A 20,785-nucleotide genomic window follows, 5' to 3' on the forward strand; every position below is an offset into this window, starting at 1 on the left:
AGCCTAAAAAACTTCACAAAGCTTAAAAAACTTAAACCAACTTACAAAGCACAGATAATTTGGGTTAAGTGGTGTTTCTAATTGTTCATTTTACACTGAATTTACAGGGTTTAAAGAATTATTTTCTTCCATACCACCTGAGCACTAGGAATTTGATCCAAAGTTGGTTTAAATTTTTATTTAAGGAAACAATCACCTTGCCCAGATTTTTAGGATGAGGTCACAATGACCTGCATTGGTTCCAAGGATCACAATTAAAGATGAGCCAGAGAAAAGGAGAGAGCAAAGATTTAAAACAAACAGGAAAAAATGAAATTATAATAATAAATGACTTTACAAATCCACAGGGAAGCCAAAATATCCCAAATTTTTCAGGATAAGCCATTGAACAGGGATCAGGCACCCAGAGAACACCAAACATGGGATTAAAAAGATACACCCGGAGTATTTAACAGGGAATCCTAGGAAATTATAAATTAATTATATCCCAAGTTGATAATACAGACAAAAAAATAAAATTTCCAACATTCCCCCTTTTCCTTTGCCCCGAGAAGCTGCAGGGGAAGTTCCCAGCTCTGGAATGTGGAGCAGCCAACATCCAGCAAGGAAAAGTTGAAGCTTTAAATGCCTACAAAGCCACAGTATTTTTATTTTCCCCAATCATCTGAAATGTACTTTTCAAGTCACTGCAGGTAGGAGATCAGCCTGTCTTTATTTGAGATATTTTCTTCTCTAAGTGTCCCAAGGTGCTTTTCCTGAAATCCCTTTTCAGTGGGTTCACTCAGCATTGGAGCCTCTTCCCTCTCCAGGCTGATTCTGCAGGAACCAGCCAAGGAAAAAAAAAAAATCAAGATTTTCAACAAGGAATAAACTGCGTGACATCCCCCAGCAGTTTGGACAATAAAAACAGAAGCTAAATAAAATTTGTCTAAAGTAAAAATGCAGATTTTCCGCAGTGTTGCTGCTCAGTGTTAGGACTCTGCTGTGACTGACCTGGGCTTTTTCAGAACGCTGATTCCACTGCCCTGTGCTAACTCAGAATCCCAAAATCCCAGGAGAACTGAGGCAGGAAAAGCCCTCGGAGATCACCAAACCCAACCTCTGTCCCCACCTTGTCCCAGCCCAGAGCTCCGAGTGCCGCCTCCTTCCTTGGGATGGGGACCCCAAACCTCCCATTCCGATTTCCATGGAGAAATCCAAGAATTCCCCATTCCCACCTACCCCTGTGCTGGCTGAACTGGCCTTGGGCACTTCCCTCCTGCTTTTCCTCAGCTTTTTTCCTGGCACAATTCCGAGCCTCTTCTCGCGCTCGTTTTCGTCGCTCTTTTTTTTCCTCCTTCATTTTTATCTTCCTAAGACTGCAAAAAGCAATTCAAACGTTAATTGAGGTGAAAATATCACACTGCAAAGTACAAATGGAATAAAAGTGGTCCTCGTTTAGAAGCAGAGACCACAAAACTTCGTGAAAATATTGATTTCCTCAAGATGTAACAACTTTTACTCCCATTAAAGATGTCTAAATGAGAATTGGTTTCATTATTCTTATTCTTAATTTATGACTCAGCATTTAAAACCAAATATTAACATTTTATTCCTTTCCTTTTTAAAAATCTGTTTTGTTTGTCCTCTCAGCTTAATTCCTCATTATTTAAAGCTTACTTGACCAAAAAATTGCAAACTCAGTTATGTCAAATGTCTGGGTAGCAGTGACTAGAGCAGCAGCATAAAATACATTTTTATTTACACTTTCTAAGCATTCACTCAAAATAAATTCTGTGGAACAATTTAAATGCTTTTACCATTAGATTATAATGGATTTTACCAGATTTTTTTGGTTTTTCAGGCCAAAGGGCAAGGATAACTTCCCAAAATATTTGTAAAAAGGCATTAAAATCTCTCCTGCTTTGCTCTCAAATCGATTCAAACAGGACAAATCTTACCTTGAACATTTCTGTTTTATACAGGCCTTTGGTGGTTCCTTGAGTTTTGGGATTTTTTGTTCAAACTACCAAAATAAGGGATAGGACAGGAATTAAATCTGGGTTATGACACAAGAAACCCCACAATCATTTCTGCTTCTCTCAGGTCAGTATTGCCCTGGGGAGGATTCATAATCTGGGCAGAATTTTCCATCTCCCCGTGCCTCTGGGGAGTTATTCCTGAAGGATTATTGAATTCATGGAATTCCATTCCCATCCATGACAAGGTGACCAACACCACAAGGCAATTCCTGCTCCACTAGAACAGGAAATTCATATTCCTAAATAATTCTGTGAAGGCAGCACCATTTTTTTCTTGCTGTTACATTCCCACTTAATTTTATCCCCCCTAATATTCTAATTCAATTCATATAAAATATGACTATACTTACTTCACATTTTACCAGCCCAGTAGAACTGAAAATAACTATTTTTGAAATAAGGCCTTTACAATCAGGAGTAAAACAAATTTCCTTAAGGAAATCCTGCAGGAGAAAAGGACACACACAACAAAGGCATTTAAATCCACACACCATTTACATCCCTGTACAAATTAATTCCTCAATTTGAGGTGACCAAAGCAATTAAAGGAAGCACAATCCCAAATTCTTCCTGGATGCTGACTTGGGAAGGGCTGAAAATCAAAAATCATCGAAAAATCTGGGGCATTTTTTATTCTTTTATTCCCTCCTCCAACTTCACGCCTAAGAGTCAACTTCCAGAATCATTTTAGGAGTTCCAGATTTCCCTTCATTTTAACCTGGCTGCTGAATTTTGTGGAATTCCCTTAAATATCTCAATGCTATGATCTCAAAAAAACTAAAAATTCCAGTCTGGCAAAGGCCTCACCTTATCATTTTTATCACTGTAGCTTGCTGTTTTCAGCTTTTTCCAGCAGCTGATGTGGAATTCCACTCTGCACTGCTGACAGCAAATAACACGTATAAAACCCTAAAAATGGCAAAAATAGAACATTAAAAAAAAAAAAAAAAACAAAAAGCAGTATTTAGCTTAGCATATTATATAAAAAGGGGGAGAAAATACATCAAATTTTACTTCTCAAACCTTTCTCCACTGAAACTTTACCTTAAAATCTGGGTCTGTAAAATATATTTGGATTTTGGAGAAGCCATGGCACTGCTGATATCGACAAACAGCATCTGGCTCTGGGGGGAATCTACATTCTTCAATATAATTCTTTAAAGCCATCTGGAAAACACAGAATTATCAGGGACAAAGTGCACAGAACCAGGAAAAAATTCAACTTCTATTCACAAACTCCTGCAGTGAAACACATCCCTCTAGGCAAAGCAGTGACTAATCCCAAAAATACAACTCTTCTAGGAAAGCCAGGTAAGATTGGCCTTTTATGGCCAAAATATTCCAGGGATTGCTTGAAGCTGAGAGCTCACAGCTTCATACATCCAGAAAAATGCAAATTTGTCTTGAGCCAGTGTCCCACATGCTGCCCCATTCCAATGGTTTTTATCATTGTCCAAATGATAAAATAGAATATGGGGCAAAAATTGATTACCAAAGATTACCAAAATTACCAAAGATTTTTGGTAATTTCTGAAGATTCTGGAGTCTCACCCGGCACCTGGGCTAAGGATCAAGCTCAGAGCTGGCCCTGGGGAACCAGGGAGGTCTCCCAGGATCATTTCTGAGGGAAAAACATCAGAGTGGCTTCATGTGAAATCAGGGCAGGGCTGGAACTGATGCCTCAGGTTTGAGCTTTTCTATATTTCACATTCTGTGCTGCTTTAGTGTGTGGGTCTGGGCTTCACATGATGGGATGCTGAGCTCTGTGCACAGAGCAGAGACAAAACAATTCCTGCTCCAGCTGGGCACCAAGGACAAATGATCCAAACCTCAGCCCAGGAGCACAAACAGCGTGGGCTGGAGAGAGAAAAACAAGCAGGGTGGGACTGATGGGCTGGAGCTGGAATGGGACAATGAACTCCAAGGTGCCAATGGAGCAGAACTGATCCCAGGGAGAGCCCCGGGAGTGCTCGTGCATTTTGGGACCATTTTGGGTCATTTGGGTGCAGCCCTGGCTGGGCTCTGGTGCTGCCCAAGGTGGATCCATGGAGGAGATCCTTGAATAAATCCCTGATTTAATCTCTGCTCCAGCTCAGCCTTCTCAAGGCATCCCAGATCAATAAAACACCACCAAGAACAGAGCCCTGATAAAGCCTGGCAGATATCTGCATTATCCCAGGTCCCAGACCATGGATGGATGGATCCAGCTTGTCTCTGAGAAATCCCGAGGGTGATTTTTGGCAGGAAAAAGCCCAGGAATGTTCTTTCTACCACAAACTCTGCAGGTCTGGGGAGTTTGGCCAAGTGAAAAACCTTCCAAATTTTGCTGTGTCAAAAATGCCTCTGTGCAGAGCAGCTCCTGGTGACAGATTTTTCCAAAGAGGGAATTGTACCACATAAATCCCAATGTTTTATCCAGGGACTACATGGTCAGTCTCCTAGTTTGGATTTAAATTTTCAACTTCCTGTTTCTGCCAGCTCAGATTTTTAAGTGGTTCTCCTCAGAATTGCGTGCTCACACCTGAAAGTTTGGGAGTGTGCAAGGAAGGGAATCAAACATCATCCCAAAATCCCTGGGACTGGAAAAGAGTTCCAAAATCTAACCTGTGACACATCCCCACCTTGTCACTGAGTGCCACACTCGGGCCCTGTCTGGACAATTGTGATAAATGATAAATGGAAAAAAAAAAAAAAGAAAAAGAAAAAAATATATAAATAAAAATGACAAATGGAAAAATGATAACTGGAAAATGATAAATGGGAAAATTATAAAAATAATAAACAAATAATGATGAACAAAAACTGATGGAAAATGACAAATGGAAAATTATTTTACCTGGTGAGCTCAAACAAAGCTTGCTCTCCAAACCCACTGGGCCTGTGTAAACTGCACAGTTCCCATTGTGGAAAAAGGAGAACTGGAATTTACCCAACTGGAATTCCAGGCTCAGGGTCCTGCCAGCTCAGCCAGGCCACCTGGAGGTGTCAGAGCCTGAGCAAGTCCTGCCCTGCTGCTCCCCATCCTTCCTTCAGCCCCCATCTCCCTTGGCAGGGAGGAGCAGGACAATTTCCTGCTCTTTTATTTTGAAACATTACCTGTAAATTCTCTATTCGTGTCTCCTCAATGACCTCAGTTGTTCCTGGCCAGGTTAAAACTCCAGGGACAATGTTGAAATCCATCACCAGCTTTGCCCTCAGGAACTGGTCGAGGGCAAGAGCAAACCTGGATTTTGGAAGAGATAAATCACACTCGGATCTCCTGGGAGCAGCTTCCCAAAATTCCAGCACCCAGGAGCAACCAGTGGTGACTGACAGGATGGGGATGAGACCTGGCTCATTAAATGCTGGGTTAGGTTTTTTGTTTTGTTTTGTTTTGTTTTTGATAAGGTTGGGATTGATGTGTTTGAGATGGAATTTTGGATTTAGATGTTTATTATTTTTATTGATATTAGAGTTTTCCAAGTTGTGAGTTCTATAGCATTTCACTAATAAGTTACAAAACGGATAATTATTTTTTTTTTCTGTGAGGTTTTTTAGGGTTAAATTATCAAATTAAGAAATGACGCAAATTATTTTAACTTAATGAGTAATTATTCATGTCCTGTAATGTGGATGGTTTTTGTCTAATTATATAACACTACTTAAACTTCTGAAGGAGGAGAAGAAGAAAAAGGAGAAGGTGAAGAAGGAGGAGAAGGTGAAGAAGGTGAAGAATGTAAAGAAGATGAAGGACTAGCTTCTGCTTTAAAACTTTTATCTTTTTCTATATATATTTCTATCTTCTAAAACTTTAAACTCTAAATTTTCTACCTTGTGACATCACACACTTCTAATTAAACTACACACTCGTCATTTTACTGTTACTAATTAATTTTGGAAGTCTTCTCTATGGCTTTAGGTTAAATGCAGTGTTCTCTTAAAGGTCTGTGTCTTTCAGCACAGGAAGTTTAAAGTTCTCAGCATCCAGGGCTCCAACATTTAAATTTCCTGGGTTTTTTTGAGGTAGAAAATTTTAAAAAACTTGATAGAAGGTTTGTATGGATTTGTATGTAAACTCTGAGATAAGAAATGCTGACTCAGAAATGCTAGGGAACAGGACAGACATTGTCAAGAGAGAAATGGAATTAGAAATAAGTTTTAAAAGGTGTTTTTTGGAGAAACAGAACTATGAAAAAGATATTGGAGTCAGATTTACGAGGGGTGATTTTAGATGATTGTTTTTTAGTTGGCTTCTGATTGTGAATGATAACATCTGTATTGTCTCAGCCTTCACATGAGACTGAAAACGGAGTAGAAGTTTTTGAAACACCTCTCAGCTGCCCCATCTCTGGGTCAGGAAAAGGCTCAATCTGACAGCCAGAGCTGTTGCCACCCGTGCAGGGACATTTTTGGGGTCAAGACTGCCAGGGAGATGAGCCACAGGACTGGGATGCAGATCCCAGGAAGGAGGAATTCCCTCTGAGCATCCACCAGCCCTGAGCAGGTGCTTTGAGGGGAGAAGGTTCAGTACCAAAACACCTTTTTTTGGCATTTTTTGAAGGTTCAGTACCAAAACTCCTTTTTTTGGCATTTTTTGAAGGTTCAGTACCAAAATTCCTTTTTTTGGCATCTTTTTGACATGGCAGGGGGGAGCAGGGAGGTGGGGGCTGTTCCTGAGGAATGGCAGAGCCCCAGCTCCAGCTGGAGCCAACAAAGCCAGGCCCAGCTGTGCTTTCCTCAAGGAAATTAGGGATAAAAGGAAAAACATCCTGCACAAAAACCTCCTTTTTCTTCCCTGTGAGGAGCAGGGGGAAAAAACTCCCCAAATGCCCATCCCTGAGAGGGGAGAAGAGTCAGGAATGAGGGAGTGAATTCCAGCCTGGGATAAAGGAGAGGAGGAAAAAGGTGATTTTAGTTGTTTTGTTCCCCGCTCTCCAATTCTGTTTGAATGGACAGCAAGTTATTTTTCCTCACCGTTGAGTGTTTCCTGTGAGTCATTAATTAGGAAATGCTCTCCCAGCCTGGAGCTTTTCCATGGAATTTCTCCCCTCTCCCCCAGAGCAGCTGGATCACAGCTGGATCAGGAGCTCCCAGCCAGCCCAGCACGAGCCTTTAGTGGGGATGTTGCTCCCCCAGGGACATCCCAAAAATCCCCCCACTTGTACTTCCCACTGGGAATTCCAGGAGGGAGAAACTCCAGCAGGAAGCCCTGGATGGGTGGCAGCAGCTGCAGCTTTTTGCTCCCAGTTTTTCCTTGTCCTGCCCCTGCATCCCAGGCTCTCCCTGTCCCCCTGGGATGTGCCCAGGAACACATTTTTTATCCCTGCTCCAGGGAATTTGTGACTCACTGCAGCCTTATCTCACCCCAAGGCCACTCTCCAGCTCCCCAGGGATGAGATAAAGGCAGATTTCTTTAGGATGCATTTTTCCCCCAGAACAAAGAGGGTTTGTTCTGTTCCTCTGAGCCCTCCCCCACTGCAGGGCTGAGATCCCCGAATCCCAAATATTCCCTCAAATCTGCTCCCATCAGCAGCTCCCATCAGCTCCTCAGCAGGAACCAATTTCCACTCGGATTAAATCCAGTGGATTAAATTCACTGGATTAAATAAATTGTATTAAACCCATTGGATTAAACTCATTGGATTAAATCCACTGGATTAAACCCATCGGATTAAATAAATTGCATTAAACCCACTGGATTAAATAAATTGCATTAAACCCACTGGATTAAACTCATTTTATTAAACCCTCTTTATTAAATCCACTGGATTAAACCATTGTGTTAAATACATTATATTAAACCCATTGGATTAAATCCATTGTATTAAACCCCATTGGATTAAATCCATTCCATTAAACCCACTGGATTAAATAAATGGTATTAAACCCACTGGCTTAAACTCATTTAACCCACTGGATTAAACCCATTTAATTAAATAAATTGTATTACTGGATTATATCCACTGGATTAAACCCATTGGATTAAATAAATTGGATTAAACCTACTGGATTATATCCACTGGATTAAACCCATTGGATTAAATAAATTGGATTAAACCTACTGGATTATATCCACTGGATTAAACCCATTGGATTAAATTCATTGTATTGAACCCACTGGATTAAACTAATTTTATTAAATCCATTGTATCAAACCCATTTTATTAAATCCACTGGATTAAACCCACTGGGTTAAATCCACTCGATGGATGAATTTAATGATTAACACAGAATAATTAAAGCCCCACCACGCACAGTTCCTCAAATAAAAAGGTTTTTTTCCCAACAAACCCTAAAATTTTCCATCAGACCAACCTGTTTTGCCTGAGGTAAACCCTTCCAGTTCCATAGAATGACAAACAAAAACAATTTTCTTCTGGATAATCTTCAATTATTTTCTTAAACTGAACTTCAGCCCTTGCCAATGCCTTCAAAAGAAATGTGAGACAGAAATTCAGGGAGTTTTGCTAGAATATTTCCACTTTTCCTGGTTCTTTTCCTCCCTGAGATTGGGTCACAGTGTGTCCTATTCCCTGATCAGTCTTAGGAACAGTAAATGGAATTACACACCCTTGTGAGCACAGGCGGGATTTGAATCTTTTTGAAAATTTGAATCTTTTTCAAAAAACCCAATTTATCCCGTAAACACGGAGGTGCTGTAACACGAGATTTAAATGACTGAGTTCAGGTATTTTTAAATTCACTGTAAGACACTGAATATTATCAAATACTACAGGAAGAAACACCAAAAAAAAAACCCAACCCCACTTCTGGTTTGGCATTTTCCATCACCCAAAGCAACTCCTGGCTCTTGTTTTAGGAGCAGAATGTTTCTGTCCAGAACACCAGTGCAGAGCAGAAATAAAAATTATTGACTGTAACTTCTTGATACACAGATGCTCATTTGAAGGCTTATGAAGAAATTTTATATGATAGCCTAATTCCCCCCCAAAACCATCAAGGATTTAGTCCCAAATATTCAACTGTACAATTCCAAAATGTGTCCAGAGGTTTCCTTCACCCTTCATCTTCCCAGTCAGGAAGGTACAAAAAAGGGATGGGAAAATGCCTGAGCTAGAAATTGGAATTAAGGCAGTATTTAAATATAAAATAAATATAAATAAAAATAATTTAATGTACAAATAAATAAATATTCAAATAATTATAATAAAAATATACACAAAAATATAAAAATAAAAACACAAATTAAAAAAATACAAATAAATTCATAGCCTACCTCAGGATGTCCTATTCCCAGGAGGGCAGTGGCATGTCCATAGAGGAATATAACATAATTAATATTAAGAATATTAACATATTGCTGCAAAGAAAAAAAAAAAAAGAGTCAAATTATAGTCACAGCACAACAACAACATGGTAAAAATAGTGTGAAAGAATTAAGAGAAATCCTGGATGGTTTTTGGGTCAGTGGCTGATTGGGTAAAGATACACAGACAACAAAATTCACAGAATTTGCCATCAAAATCCTTTTTACCCTTTATTCTTATGAATCAAGGTTCATCTGACAATCACAGAAAAGACCTTTAAGATCACCAAGTCCAACCAACAATGGTGTTTTTATTAGTAAGAATCACAATATTTCATCCAAATATTTGCCATTACTCTTCTAAGAAAGGGGAAAGGGCAAAGGAAAAAGGGGGAGGGGAAGGGAAGGGAGGGGAAGGGAAGGGAAGGGAAGGGAAGGGAAGGGAGGGGAAGGGAAGGGAAGGGAAGGGAAGGGAAGGGAAGGGAAGGGAAGGGAAGGGAAGGGAAGGGAAGGGAAGGGAAGGGAAGGGAAGGGAAGGGAAGGGAAGGGAAGGGAAGGGAAGGGAAGGGAAGGGAAGGGAAGGGGAAAGGGAAAGGGAAAGGGAAAGGGAAAGGGAAAAGGAAAAAGGGAAAGGGAAAGGGAAAGGGAAAGGGAAAGGGAAAAAGGGAAAGGGATAGGGAAAGGAAAAGGAAAAGGAAAAGGAAAAGGAAAAGGAAAAGGAAAAGGAAAAGGAAGGAAAAGGAAGGGAAAGGAAAAGGATATTTGGAAATGCTGGTGTGTGTGTGTGTAGAAAACTCCTAAAATATTTCCCTCTGCAGCCAACAACTGAACAGAAGAATGATTCTTCTGGGGGAAGGGAGGAGAGGCACAGGGGGTAGAGGCAGAAGCCTCCATCCCCGGCACCAGGAAGGGAATTTTGCTGATTTTACCGTAAATCCTACTTTGTGGAGGACTTGGAGGAGCTGGGAAAAGGCTCGCTCAGCCCCGTGGCAGTGCTTCTCCTGCAGGGCTCTGCAGCCAAGGTAAACCAGGGACTTCACGTCGTCTGGCAGAGTGTTGAAATCCACCTGGGATGTGCAGGCAAAGCAGTCAATCCAAAAGCCAAAACGGAATTTTTCTCCTTTTTTTTTTTTTTTTTTTAATTTTTTATTTTAATAAGAATATTTCAGCCAATAATTTTACAACTACACCTCCAATTTTTTTTCACACTGCACCCAAAACACACCCTGTGCTGTTTTTGATTCGTTTTTCCACCTGCCTCTCACAATTTGCAGGGAAACCCTTGCAGCCAACACAATAATCCAGATTGTTTTGAGGGAAGGAAGGAGCTGAATGCACAAATTTGAATTTTTGGGGTAAAAACCAGGTTATTTCTCAGAGTTTACCGGGAATTCTGGAGTATTCAAGGCTTTCAGCCTGGGTAATAAAAGAGTCCTCTCTGGCAAAGTTCCATCACCCTCCAGCCCAATGGATTTTTTATCTGGATTGACATCCACCTGGAATATTGAACAGACAGTAAATTCAAAAGAAAACAATATTTTCTTTCTTTTTGTTTTTTTTTTGCTTTCAAAAGAAAACAGAATATTTATTTAATTTAGGAAATAAACATTTGCTAAAATACTTCTGAGACAGCCAAGTGGAAATTTTGCATCCTCCGGAATTGTTTCTAAAACTCTTAGATTAGATTTCTATGCAGCTGCTGATCTCTTAAAATCCTCATTTTTATTCTAAATTTCTCTCCAGAAATCCTCATTTTTATTCTAAATTTCTCTCCTGCAACTTTAGTTCAAGCATAATTTTAATTCTTCTTACATATTAAAAAAAAAACCCCAAAAGCACGACCCAGACTTCTGCTCATCCTCACTTTTTGTACCCAAATGTTTTTGGGACAGCTGAGAATTATTTAATTATTTCCTACTGCAACACTTTGTGGCCAGATGCTGGAAGTTTTCACAGTCTATTATTTTATTCTGTTATTTGTTATTATGTTACGATAAATTGTATTTTATTTTCACTACTGATAACTCCTGAAATCTGCAGGAATTTCCAGCAGGGAGATTGTAAATAATTAAGAATTATTTATTTCCTACAACTCCTGGGTTAATGCTGTCCCATGCAGCTACAGAATAAATTAAATTAGTTTAATGCTAAGTTAACATGACATATAAAGAAGATTAAATTAATGAAAATGTTCCTTTCAGCGCCAGCAATGAATTAGCAAAACAAAAAGAGGTAATTGGTAGGAAATTAGGGGTAGAAGCTGCATCCCCCAATTAACAGGGATGAAAGCATTAATTATGTGCATTGTCACAATTTCCCTCAGGAATTTATTGGTGATTGACCAGGGAAGGAGAATTTTCCCTCAATGCATGAATTTCATTGAATTTATATTTATTTCAGAGTGAATTTATATGAATTTTTTTCCAACAGCCATGCCACAAAATTGGTTATTTCCAAATGCATCCAACACTGGAACAAACATTTAGGCAGAAATTTGGGAAGGGTTTTTTCAATCCCTGAATGATCCCAGCCAGGTTTTAATTTTTGATTAGCAATGACCCCAGCCAGGTTTTACAGCAGGAGAAGCAAGAGAAACCAGAAGAAAATCAGAATAAATCGGAATAAATCCATGTAACCACAGAATTCCTGCCTCTGATCAAAGCCACGCAGAGCACAGTGTGTCACATTTTGGAATTAACTAAGATTTTGTGCAATCTTCCTAAAAAACTAGAAATAATTTCCAATTTAAGGCTGGATTCCCTTTACCTGTGGCCCAGCACAGAAACCTTTATCCTCCATGGCTTTAGAATCCTTCTTCAAATCCACAGGATCCCTACAAAAAACAGGGCAGGGGCACCAAGGGTTGGTAAATGTGCTTTAAATCTCGATTTATTTTCAATAAAATGTGGTTTTCATAGGTCTGATCATCTCCCCCCAGCAGAGAAGCAAATTTGGAGCTAGTTCAGCTGCTTGAAAGAGGATTTGTTCCACAGTAAATGAAAATATTCCCACTCCCTGAAGCCACTGATAATTCAGTTAAATGACTTCTCCTGTGGAAAAATTTCAATTTTCCTACCTACACTGGAACTCAGACAATTATGGGAAAACAACAGGATTGTATAGAAATAAATATTGACTAAAACAAATTTGGAGTTGTGGTCACACTTGGATTAGGACTGGGAATGATCAGGTTTCCTGAAGAAACCTGAAATCCGCCTTGGTAAAATTCTCTTTAATGGAAATTTCCCTATTTCCATGTAAAAAATCCAATTTTTCTGCACCCTCATGTTTTGAGCCATCCTAAGCACAGCCAAAAATCTCCAGAGAGTGGTGGCCCCAGCACCACTGGAAATATTGAATGATTTCCTCTGATAAACTCTGTTTTAAGTGGAGATTTAAATTCTGTTTTAAGTGGATGTTAAAGTGGAGTTTCCTCTATTTTAATATTATAAAAATAGAAGATTTAATATATACATATAGTAATAAATATTTAATAAATAAATATTAATATATGAAAATGAAAATAAATATTTAATATTATAAAAATCAATAGTTTGACCTGAATGAATGGAATTTTAGCCCCAAACACACCCATTCACATTCCTGTTCAACACGAGTATCCCTGGCCTTAAAAATCAGATTTTTGATTGTTTGTGTTTGATTTAAATTGGAGCCAACAAACAATTAAAGAACTCAAAGCAAAGTTTTTTCCTAAAACTTATACAACCTGATTTTATTTTTTTTTCCCTGAGCTCAGGGAGTGTCAGAAGAGCTGGAAGAATTTTTTGGTGCAAGGAGGCCTTGGAAATGAGGTAAGAGTTACAATTCTTGCTGTAACTTTGGATGTAACAACTGAAACAAAACTCCTCTCACCCCTCTGCTTTAACAGCAAATATTCAAATTATGCCTTTATTCAATAAAATTCAGCTGGGCATGGAGGAGATTCAGTTTTCAAGTAATAATTGTGGAAAAATTGGAATTCTGGGGACTTTATCCATTATCAAATGTCAAAAATTACACAAAGCCATTAGCAAGGAGCAAGCAGCAAACCCAAATTGCATTAATTTTATATAAAATAGCTCAAAATGAGAATGAATTTTTAAATAAATAGTATTTCTTACCTCATCTTTTCATTGTCACAAGTTTTGGTTTTTTGCCTTCGTTTGTTTTGCTGACTTTGGTCTGTAATGAAGAAAAGGATTTTAAACAAAATGATCCTTACCCAAAACAAGCAAACTAAAAAAATGCACTTGGAACTCACATTTGGCTCTGTAAATTGTAGATCTGAAAAACTGACAAGGTCAAAACCAACCCGACCAAAAAGTGAATTTGAATTCAGTTTTTGTCCAATATTAGACAGGATTAATAAAATCCCAAAGGGGAAAAATTTCAAACAAATAGAAGAATCTTAAAATCCTGCAGGATTGCAGGATTTTAATCACAAAATTGTGATTATTAAAGTGGACTCCAGCCTAAAGAAATCAGTCTGTCCTTTAAAAGAACATTTTATATATACATAAATATACATATATATAAAAATATATATATATAAAATGTAATAGATTATATATTATATTATATTATATTATATTATATTATATTATATTATATTATATTATATTATATTATATATTATGCATTATGCATTTGCATTATGCACTATATATTATATATATTATATATTATATATTATATATTATATATTATATATTATATATTATATATTATATATTATATAATATATTATGAAAACCGTGTATATTCACATATATATACATTTTAATATATATTTAAAATATATATATCTTATTATTATACAATTATGCATTGTATATTAGAATGCATCTATTGTGTGTTAGGCAATGTATTATAAAATAATGTTATGTACTATTTTATATTAAAATTATTTGGGTTTTTTTGGTTACACTATCAGTGACCAATCAGAATTTTCAAAGGGAATAACAGATCCCTCTGGAAGTCCAAGTTTCTCTGGGAAAAATCATGAGGATGGATTTTTCACTTCAAAACCCCCGAGTTAAAAGTTAAATTCAAGCCCTGTCAATCTCAAATGGAAATAAATAGAGACAGAGAAATAAATCAATGTGGAAACACCGGATGCCAAAAGAAAGAAGGATTTAACAGGTGAGACAAATTCACTTTTAACTCTCAAATTTCACGTCAAAGACATCACACCAAGTTTTTGAAGCACTTCAGAACTCCAGAGATCCAAGGCTCTGTGGAGCAGCGACTGAGGCAACAATTCCTGAGCAACAAGGAAGGAAAAAATGTGGGAAAATGTCCTTTAATGCTCTGCTGTGATGAGAAACCCAGGAATTCCTTCCTTTAACTGCAAAATCACCTTTTTTATTGGGCACACCCACAGGAAAACAACGCAGCACCTGGATGGAAACCCTTGGGTTTTTGCTCTTCCCAACGAGCAGAAAATCAAAGTTGAGAATAGGAAAGAAGGAGTTATTCGTGTTTTAGGTGAAATTTTAGCAACCACCTGTGCTTCAAAGTGATACTGGGAGTATTTGAAACAGAAAATTCTGGAAGCTGCTGGAAAAATCCAGATGAGTGCTCTCCCTGCAGGCAGGGGAGGTGGCCCAGGAACATTCCTCAGCTAAATCCTGCCCAGGGGCACTGCCAGCCCTGGGCCAGGAGCAATTTCTCATTTAAAAGCTCCTTAATGGCTTAAAACTTACAGGAGTCAGCACAAAAATCAGGAGTGACTCAGACTGAACACCTTCCCAATGACTTCATGGACCACTCCTTGAGTGGAACTCACGGGAACCCTGAAGCTACACTAAAAAACCCCCACAAACTCCTCTAAATCTCTAAATGGACACATTGAAATGATGGAAAATAAGAATGCTTCTGAAAGCCTGAAACACCTCGAGCACATCATCCTTTAACCACCCAAAACTGAGATATTTCACTTTTTTCTTCATTTTATGTGTTGCTTTCCCTTAAGGAACCAACCTAATTCACAACAAAAGAGAAGAGAAACCATGTCACCATGGGAGGAAGAAATCAATCAGCATTATTTTTACTCACTGAATGATCCCATTTCAAAAGCCATTCAACAAAAAAATTACTGCAGCAACAATTCCCATAGAAACAACTCCTCCCCTACAAGACCCAACTTCAAGTTGCTGCTTCCAGATAAATTAAAAAAGCTTCTAAAACAAGGTAACAAGCAAAACTAGCTGATTTACAGTTCAAATACTTAAAGAAGTGGATAAATTCAACAGAAAACATCATTTACTTACCCCACAAACACTTCAAAATATTAGAAGTAGTATCACTTTTCTTTACACTTTCCATTAGGAGCGACCAAAGGTATTTAACAAAAATATACACGAGCCCCAAGAAACAGTACATGAAGCCCAAAAATAGCAAGGAGCAAGAAAAATAAACCAAAAAGGCCAACAACTTTACAATAATATAATGTGGCATTAAGCTCCTTCCCATTAAAACTCCTGCAAGTTCAGTGAACAAAGGGGAAAGAAAAAATAAAAATGCTCTTCCTCCCCCACCCACAGCAAACTGGGGCCAGGCAGTCACTGGGAGCCTCCTCCTCCCTTCAAATCAAATATTTTGTTCGACAGGGGGAGGAGGAAGGGAGAACAGAAAGTGAAAATAAAGCAGTGCAAATAAAAAAACACTGCTTTTTTTATTTTATCACAAGTTTGGTGAAAGTACCGCAGGCAACGCGTTCCCTGGTGCTCGGCCGAGAATTGTCAGAGCTCTCCCAGAATTATCCCTCTTCCTTCCTCAATTCCCAAAAATCCCAAAAATCAGCTGCCCTGCCCCAAGAATTGTCAGATCTTTTCCAGAATTATCCCTCTTCCTTCCTCAATTCCCAAAAAAATCCAAAAAATCAGCCACCCTTCCCCAAGAATTCAGATATTTTCCAGAATTTTCACTCTTCCTTCCTCAATTTCTAAAAAAATCCAAAAAATCAGCCACCTTGACCCAAAAAATTGTCAATTTCTCTCAGAATTATCCCTCATCCTTCCTCAATTCCCCCCAAAATCCCAAAAATCAGCCACCCTGCCCCAAGAATTTCCAGCTCTCCCAGAATCATCCCTCTTCCTTCCTGAATTCCCCCAAAAGTCAGCCACCCTGACCCAAAAATTGTCAGATCTCTGCTAAAATTATCCCTCTTCCTTCCTCAATTCCCAAAAAAATCCAAAAAAATCAGCCACCTTGCCCCAAGAATTGTCAGATCTCTCTCAGAATTATCCCTCTTCCTTCCTCAATGCCCCCAAACCCCCAAAAATCAGCCACCCTGCCCCAAAAATTGTCAGATCTCTTCCAAAATTTTCACTCTTCCTTCCTCAAATCCCCCAAAAATCCCAAAAATCAGCCACCCTGTCCCAAGAATTGCCAGCTCTCCCAGAATTATCACTCTTCCTTCCTGAATTCCCCCAAAAATCAGCCACCTTGACCCAAAAATTGTCAGATCTCCTAAAATTATCCCTCTTCCTTCCTCAATTCCCAAAAAAATCCAAAAAATCAGCCGCCCTGCCCCAAGAATTCAGATCTTTTCCAGAATTATCCCTCTTCCTTCCTCAATTTCTAAAAAAATCCCAAAAATCAGCCACCCTGCCCCAAAAATTGTCAGATCTCTTCCAAATTTTCACTCTTCCTTCCTCAATTCCCAAAAAAATCCCAAAAATCAGCCACCCTGCCCCAAGAATTGTCAGATCTCTTCCAAAATTTTCACTCTTCCTTCCTCAATTCCCCCAAAAATCCCAAAAGTCAGCCACCTTGACCCAAAAATCGTCAGATCTCTTCCAAAATTTTCACTCTTCCTTCCTCAATTCCCCCAAAAATCCCAAAAGTCAACCACCTTGACCCAAAAATCGCCAGATCTCTTCCAAAATTTTCACTCTTCCTTCCTCAATTCCCAAAAAAATCCCAAAAATCAGCCACCCTGCCCCAAAAATTGTCAGATCTCTTCCAAAATTATCACTCTTCCTTCCTCAATTCCCCCAAAAATCCCCAAAATCAGCCACCCTGCTCCTTCTCCAGCCCCTGTGTGCCTGCCCGGGAATAATTCTGAATTTAATGCCCCATTTCAGCCTCTGGCAGTCGTGCCTCTGACACAGAGCAGGGGGAAGGGGAATTTCCAGCCCCCTGAATTTGGGGATAAAACTCAGAGCCCCAGGTGCACAGGAGATAAAGGAATGTCAGGGAGGCACAGAGGATGCTGAGCACAGAAGGGAACTGGGGAGGGGACAGAAAATCAGGAATACAGAGGGAGTGGAGCAAAATTACCTCAGCAGAAACCCCAGCACCAAAGAGGAGCTCAAGGGAGGAAAACTCCAAATTTTGGGAATACAGCCCCGGAGAAGCCTTCAAAGGATTTCTCCATGAAAGGAGCTCCAGGAAAAGGTGGGTGCATGGAAAAGTGTTGGGATGCTCTCTGGGCTGCTCAGAGTGAGAAATGGATATGGTTTGTGCTGGTTAAATTGCAACCACATCAATATTTTAGAAAATAACTGTTATACAATAATAAAGGAAAAGTGTATGTGGTTAGTGCTGCAAAGCAGATGGGTTTCACTGGTACAGCAGGATGAAGTATTGAGATAAGGAAGATCCCAAAAAAACAGAATCAGCACTGGGATGAGCAAAGTTGGGATGATTCCAGATATGGAATCCAACCTGTGGTTTTATCTATCAAATAACAGGAGATAATCGAAATTGTTGTTTTATCTGTCAAATAATAGGGCTTAATCTAACTTGTGGTTTTATCTATGAAATAGTAAGACCTAATCTGAATTGTGGTTTTATCCATAAAATAATAAGGCTTAATATAAGTTGTGGTTTTATCTATGAAATAATAGGGCTTAATCTAAGTTGTGGTTTTATCTGTGAAATAATTTGGCTTAATTTAAATTGTGGTTTTATTTATGAACAGGGCTTAATCTAAATTGTGGTTTTATCTATAAAATAATAAAACCTAATCTAAATTGTGGTTTTATTTATCAAATAATAAGGCCTAATCTAAATTGTAGTTTTATCTATCAAATAATAGGGCTTAATCTAAATTGTGGTTTAATCTGTGAAATAATAAGGCCTAATCTAAATTGTAGTTTTATCTATCAAATAATAAGGCCTAATCTAAATTGTAGTTTCATCTATGAAATAATAGGGCTTAATCTAAATTGTGGTTTTAGCTGTGAAATAATAAGACCTAATCTAAATTGTGGTTTTATGTATGAAATAATAGGGCTTAATCCAAGTTGTAGTTTCATTTATGAAATAATAGGGTTTAATCTAAATTGTGGTTTAATCTGTCAAATAATAAGACCTAATCTAAATTGTGGTTTTATCCGTAAAATAATAAGGCTTAATCTAATTTGTGGTTTTATCTATGAAATAATAAGGCTTAATCTAAGTTGTGGTTTTATCTATCAAATAATAGGGCTTAATCTAAGTTGTGGTTTTCATCTATCAAATAATAAGGCCTTATCCAAGATGTGGTTTTATCTATGAAATAATAAGGCCTAATCCAAATTGTGGTTTTATCTATGAAATAATAAGGCCTAATCTAAATTGTAGTTTCATTTATGAAATAATAGGGCTTAATCTAAATTGTGGTTTTATCTGTGAAATAATAAGGCCTAATATAAATTGTGGTTTCATCTGTCAAATAATAGGGCTTAATCTAAGTTGTGGTTTCATCTATCAAATAATAAGGCCTAATCTAAATTGTAGTTTTATCTATGAAATAATAAGGCTTATTTGGAGCACAATGCTTCCTTACACGACACGAAGCTCAGGGCACACGTGCGACCTGCCAGGTTATCCAGAGTGAGGAAGACACTGAGCCTTCCTCTAACACACACCAAAGACCCCTCAGCAACAAATGGAGCATGCAATGCAGTGACACAGGTTTCAAGAATTGAAAATAAAAGGAGATTTATGGGAAAATATTGACAGATATGTATGAGCATACAGTTTAATTTGAATACTTTTGTGAGGCACGTGAAAAGCCCACCCCATATCCAGGTCAGTTTTGCTGGTGTTTTATATGAACCTTAATCATACTTAATTAATCAATGCCAAATTTTTTATATATGCTCGATTATACTTAATATACTTGATTGAATTCATTTATATAAAATTGCTGCTCCAATTAAAATTGCTGTAAAATTCAATTTAATTGTTAAATTTGGCATATAGAACTTCATTCGTAACACTCAGAGAGAGAAATTAATGCAGGGGTTGAATTAAAGCCTTTAGAGGAATTAAGATCTATTAAACCACATAGAAATAGAAGTCTAAGTTCAAGTTTTAATAAATAGAAGTGTGAGTCTTAGTTTTCAGTAAGTAGAAATATATCTTAAGTGCATTAAGAAACTGGTAGTAAAGTTTCTTAAACTTACTCCTGTGAAAAATGTTTTTGTGATTCGTGACAGCTGGCAACGGAATCAGCAAATGCTTGGATCTGCTGTGCCCAAAGTGGACACATTCCCTGGGAAAACTACAAAGAATGCTTTGAAACTTTCTGACCAAACAGCCAAATAAAGCCTGGAAATAGAAGAAGTAGAGTAAAGAGATGAAGTGGCAAAAACAACTGATGCTGAGAATAAAATGAGGAAGTTGTGGTAGAGCTAAGGGATATTGCAACAAAGCAAGTAAGTGCTTGTGTATAATAAAAAGCTTGATGCACTTGTACAGACTAAAATTATTTAGCTCCCTCCAGGAGGCCACAAGCAGGACAGGGAGCCAAAGACCACCTGGGAAGATGATGGAATTGCTGATCCCAGCTTATTGATACCTGCTGATCTGGACAAACACCAGCACACTGGAAAATGCTTTGTAGGCTTAAGAACATTTTATATTTTCTGGAAAACTTGTAGTGATGTGTGCTGTGAGTGGGGTGGTGGTGACTCCCTGGCCACCCTGCCCTGCTTGCCTTCTTTAAAATAAAAGATATAAAAATAAAATTCGGTTTCGCTATAGAAATTTTATATCAGCAAGAACTGACACTACTTTCCTATCACTTTTGTACATAAGAATCAAGTTCAGATTGGTGTAGAAAGAATGTTTGGAATTGTGGTTTTAGCTGATTGGTTGTTTTATGTATAAAAATCCCTCTTGGGGTGCAGACCAACAACAAGAAGAAGAACAAGAGGACAATAACAAGAAGAAAGTGATGCCTCAGGTTTGAGCTTTTCTATGTTTCAGATTTTTTTGCTGCTTTAGTGTGTGGGTCTGGGCTTCACATGATGGGATGCTGAGCTCTGTGCACAGAGCAGAGACAAAACAATTCCTGCTCCAGCTGGGCACCAAGGACAAATGATCCAAACCTCAGGCCAGGAGCACAAACAGCGTGGGCTGGAGAGAGAAAAACAAGCAGGGTGGGACTGATGGGCTGGAGCTGGAATGGGACAATGAACTCCAAGGTGCCAATGGAGCAGAACTGATCCCAGGGAGAGCCCTGGGAGCGCTCGTGCATTTTGGGACCATTTTGGGTCATTTGGGTGCAGCCCTGGCTGGG

The 20,785-nt window shown here is 38.4% G+C and overlaps 1 protein-coding gene across 1 annotated transcript in view; it reads right to left on the minus strand.

Annotated features, from left to right (window-relative positions):
• TTC3 (tetratricopeptide repeat domain 3) overlaps positions 1-20,785 on the minus strand; it is a 56,334-nt gene that overhangs the window by 15,681 nt on the left and 19,868 nt on the right. Inside the window, exons 15-26 of the mRNA XM_077781705.1 lie at positions 13,389-13,449; positions 12,034-12,100; positions 10,653-10,763; positions 10,197-10,334; positions 9,238-9,321; positions 8,316-8,428; positions 5,118-5,244; positions 3,066-3,188; positions 2,829-2,930; positions 2,372-2,464; positions 1,941-2,005; positions 1,222-1,358 (exon numbers count right to left, since the gene is read on the minus strand). Of these exons, the coding sequence (XP_077637831.1) occupies positions 1,222-1,358; positions 1,941-2,005; positions 2,372-2,464; positions 2,829-2,930; positions 3,066-3,188; positions 5,118-5,244; positions 8,316-8,428; positions 9,238-9,321; positions 10,197-10,334; positions 10,653-10,763; positions 12,034-12,100; positions 13,389-13,449 (1,221 nt within the window). The remainder of the gene's footprint in view (positions 1-1,221; positions 1,359-1,940; positions 2,006-2,371; positions 2,465-2,828; positions 2,931-3,065; positions 3,189-5,117; positions 5,245-8,315; positions 8,429-9,237; positions 9,322-10,196; positions 10,335-10,652; positions 10,764-12,033; positions 12,101-13,388; positions 13,450-20,785) is intronic.

This window comes from Lonchura striata, chromosome 2 (genome assembly GCF_046129695.1).
Source record: "Lonchura striata isolate bLonStr1 chromosome 2, bLonStr1.mat, whole genome shotgun sequence".
Taxonomy (NCBI): Eukaryota; Metazoa; Chordata; class Aves; order Passeriformes; family Estrildidae; genus Lonchura; species Lonchura striata.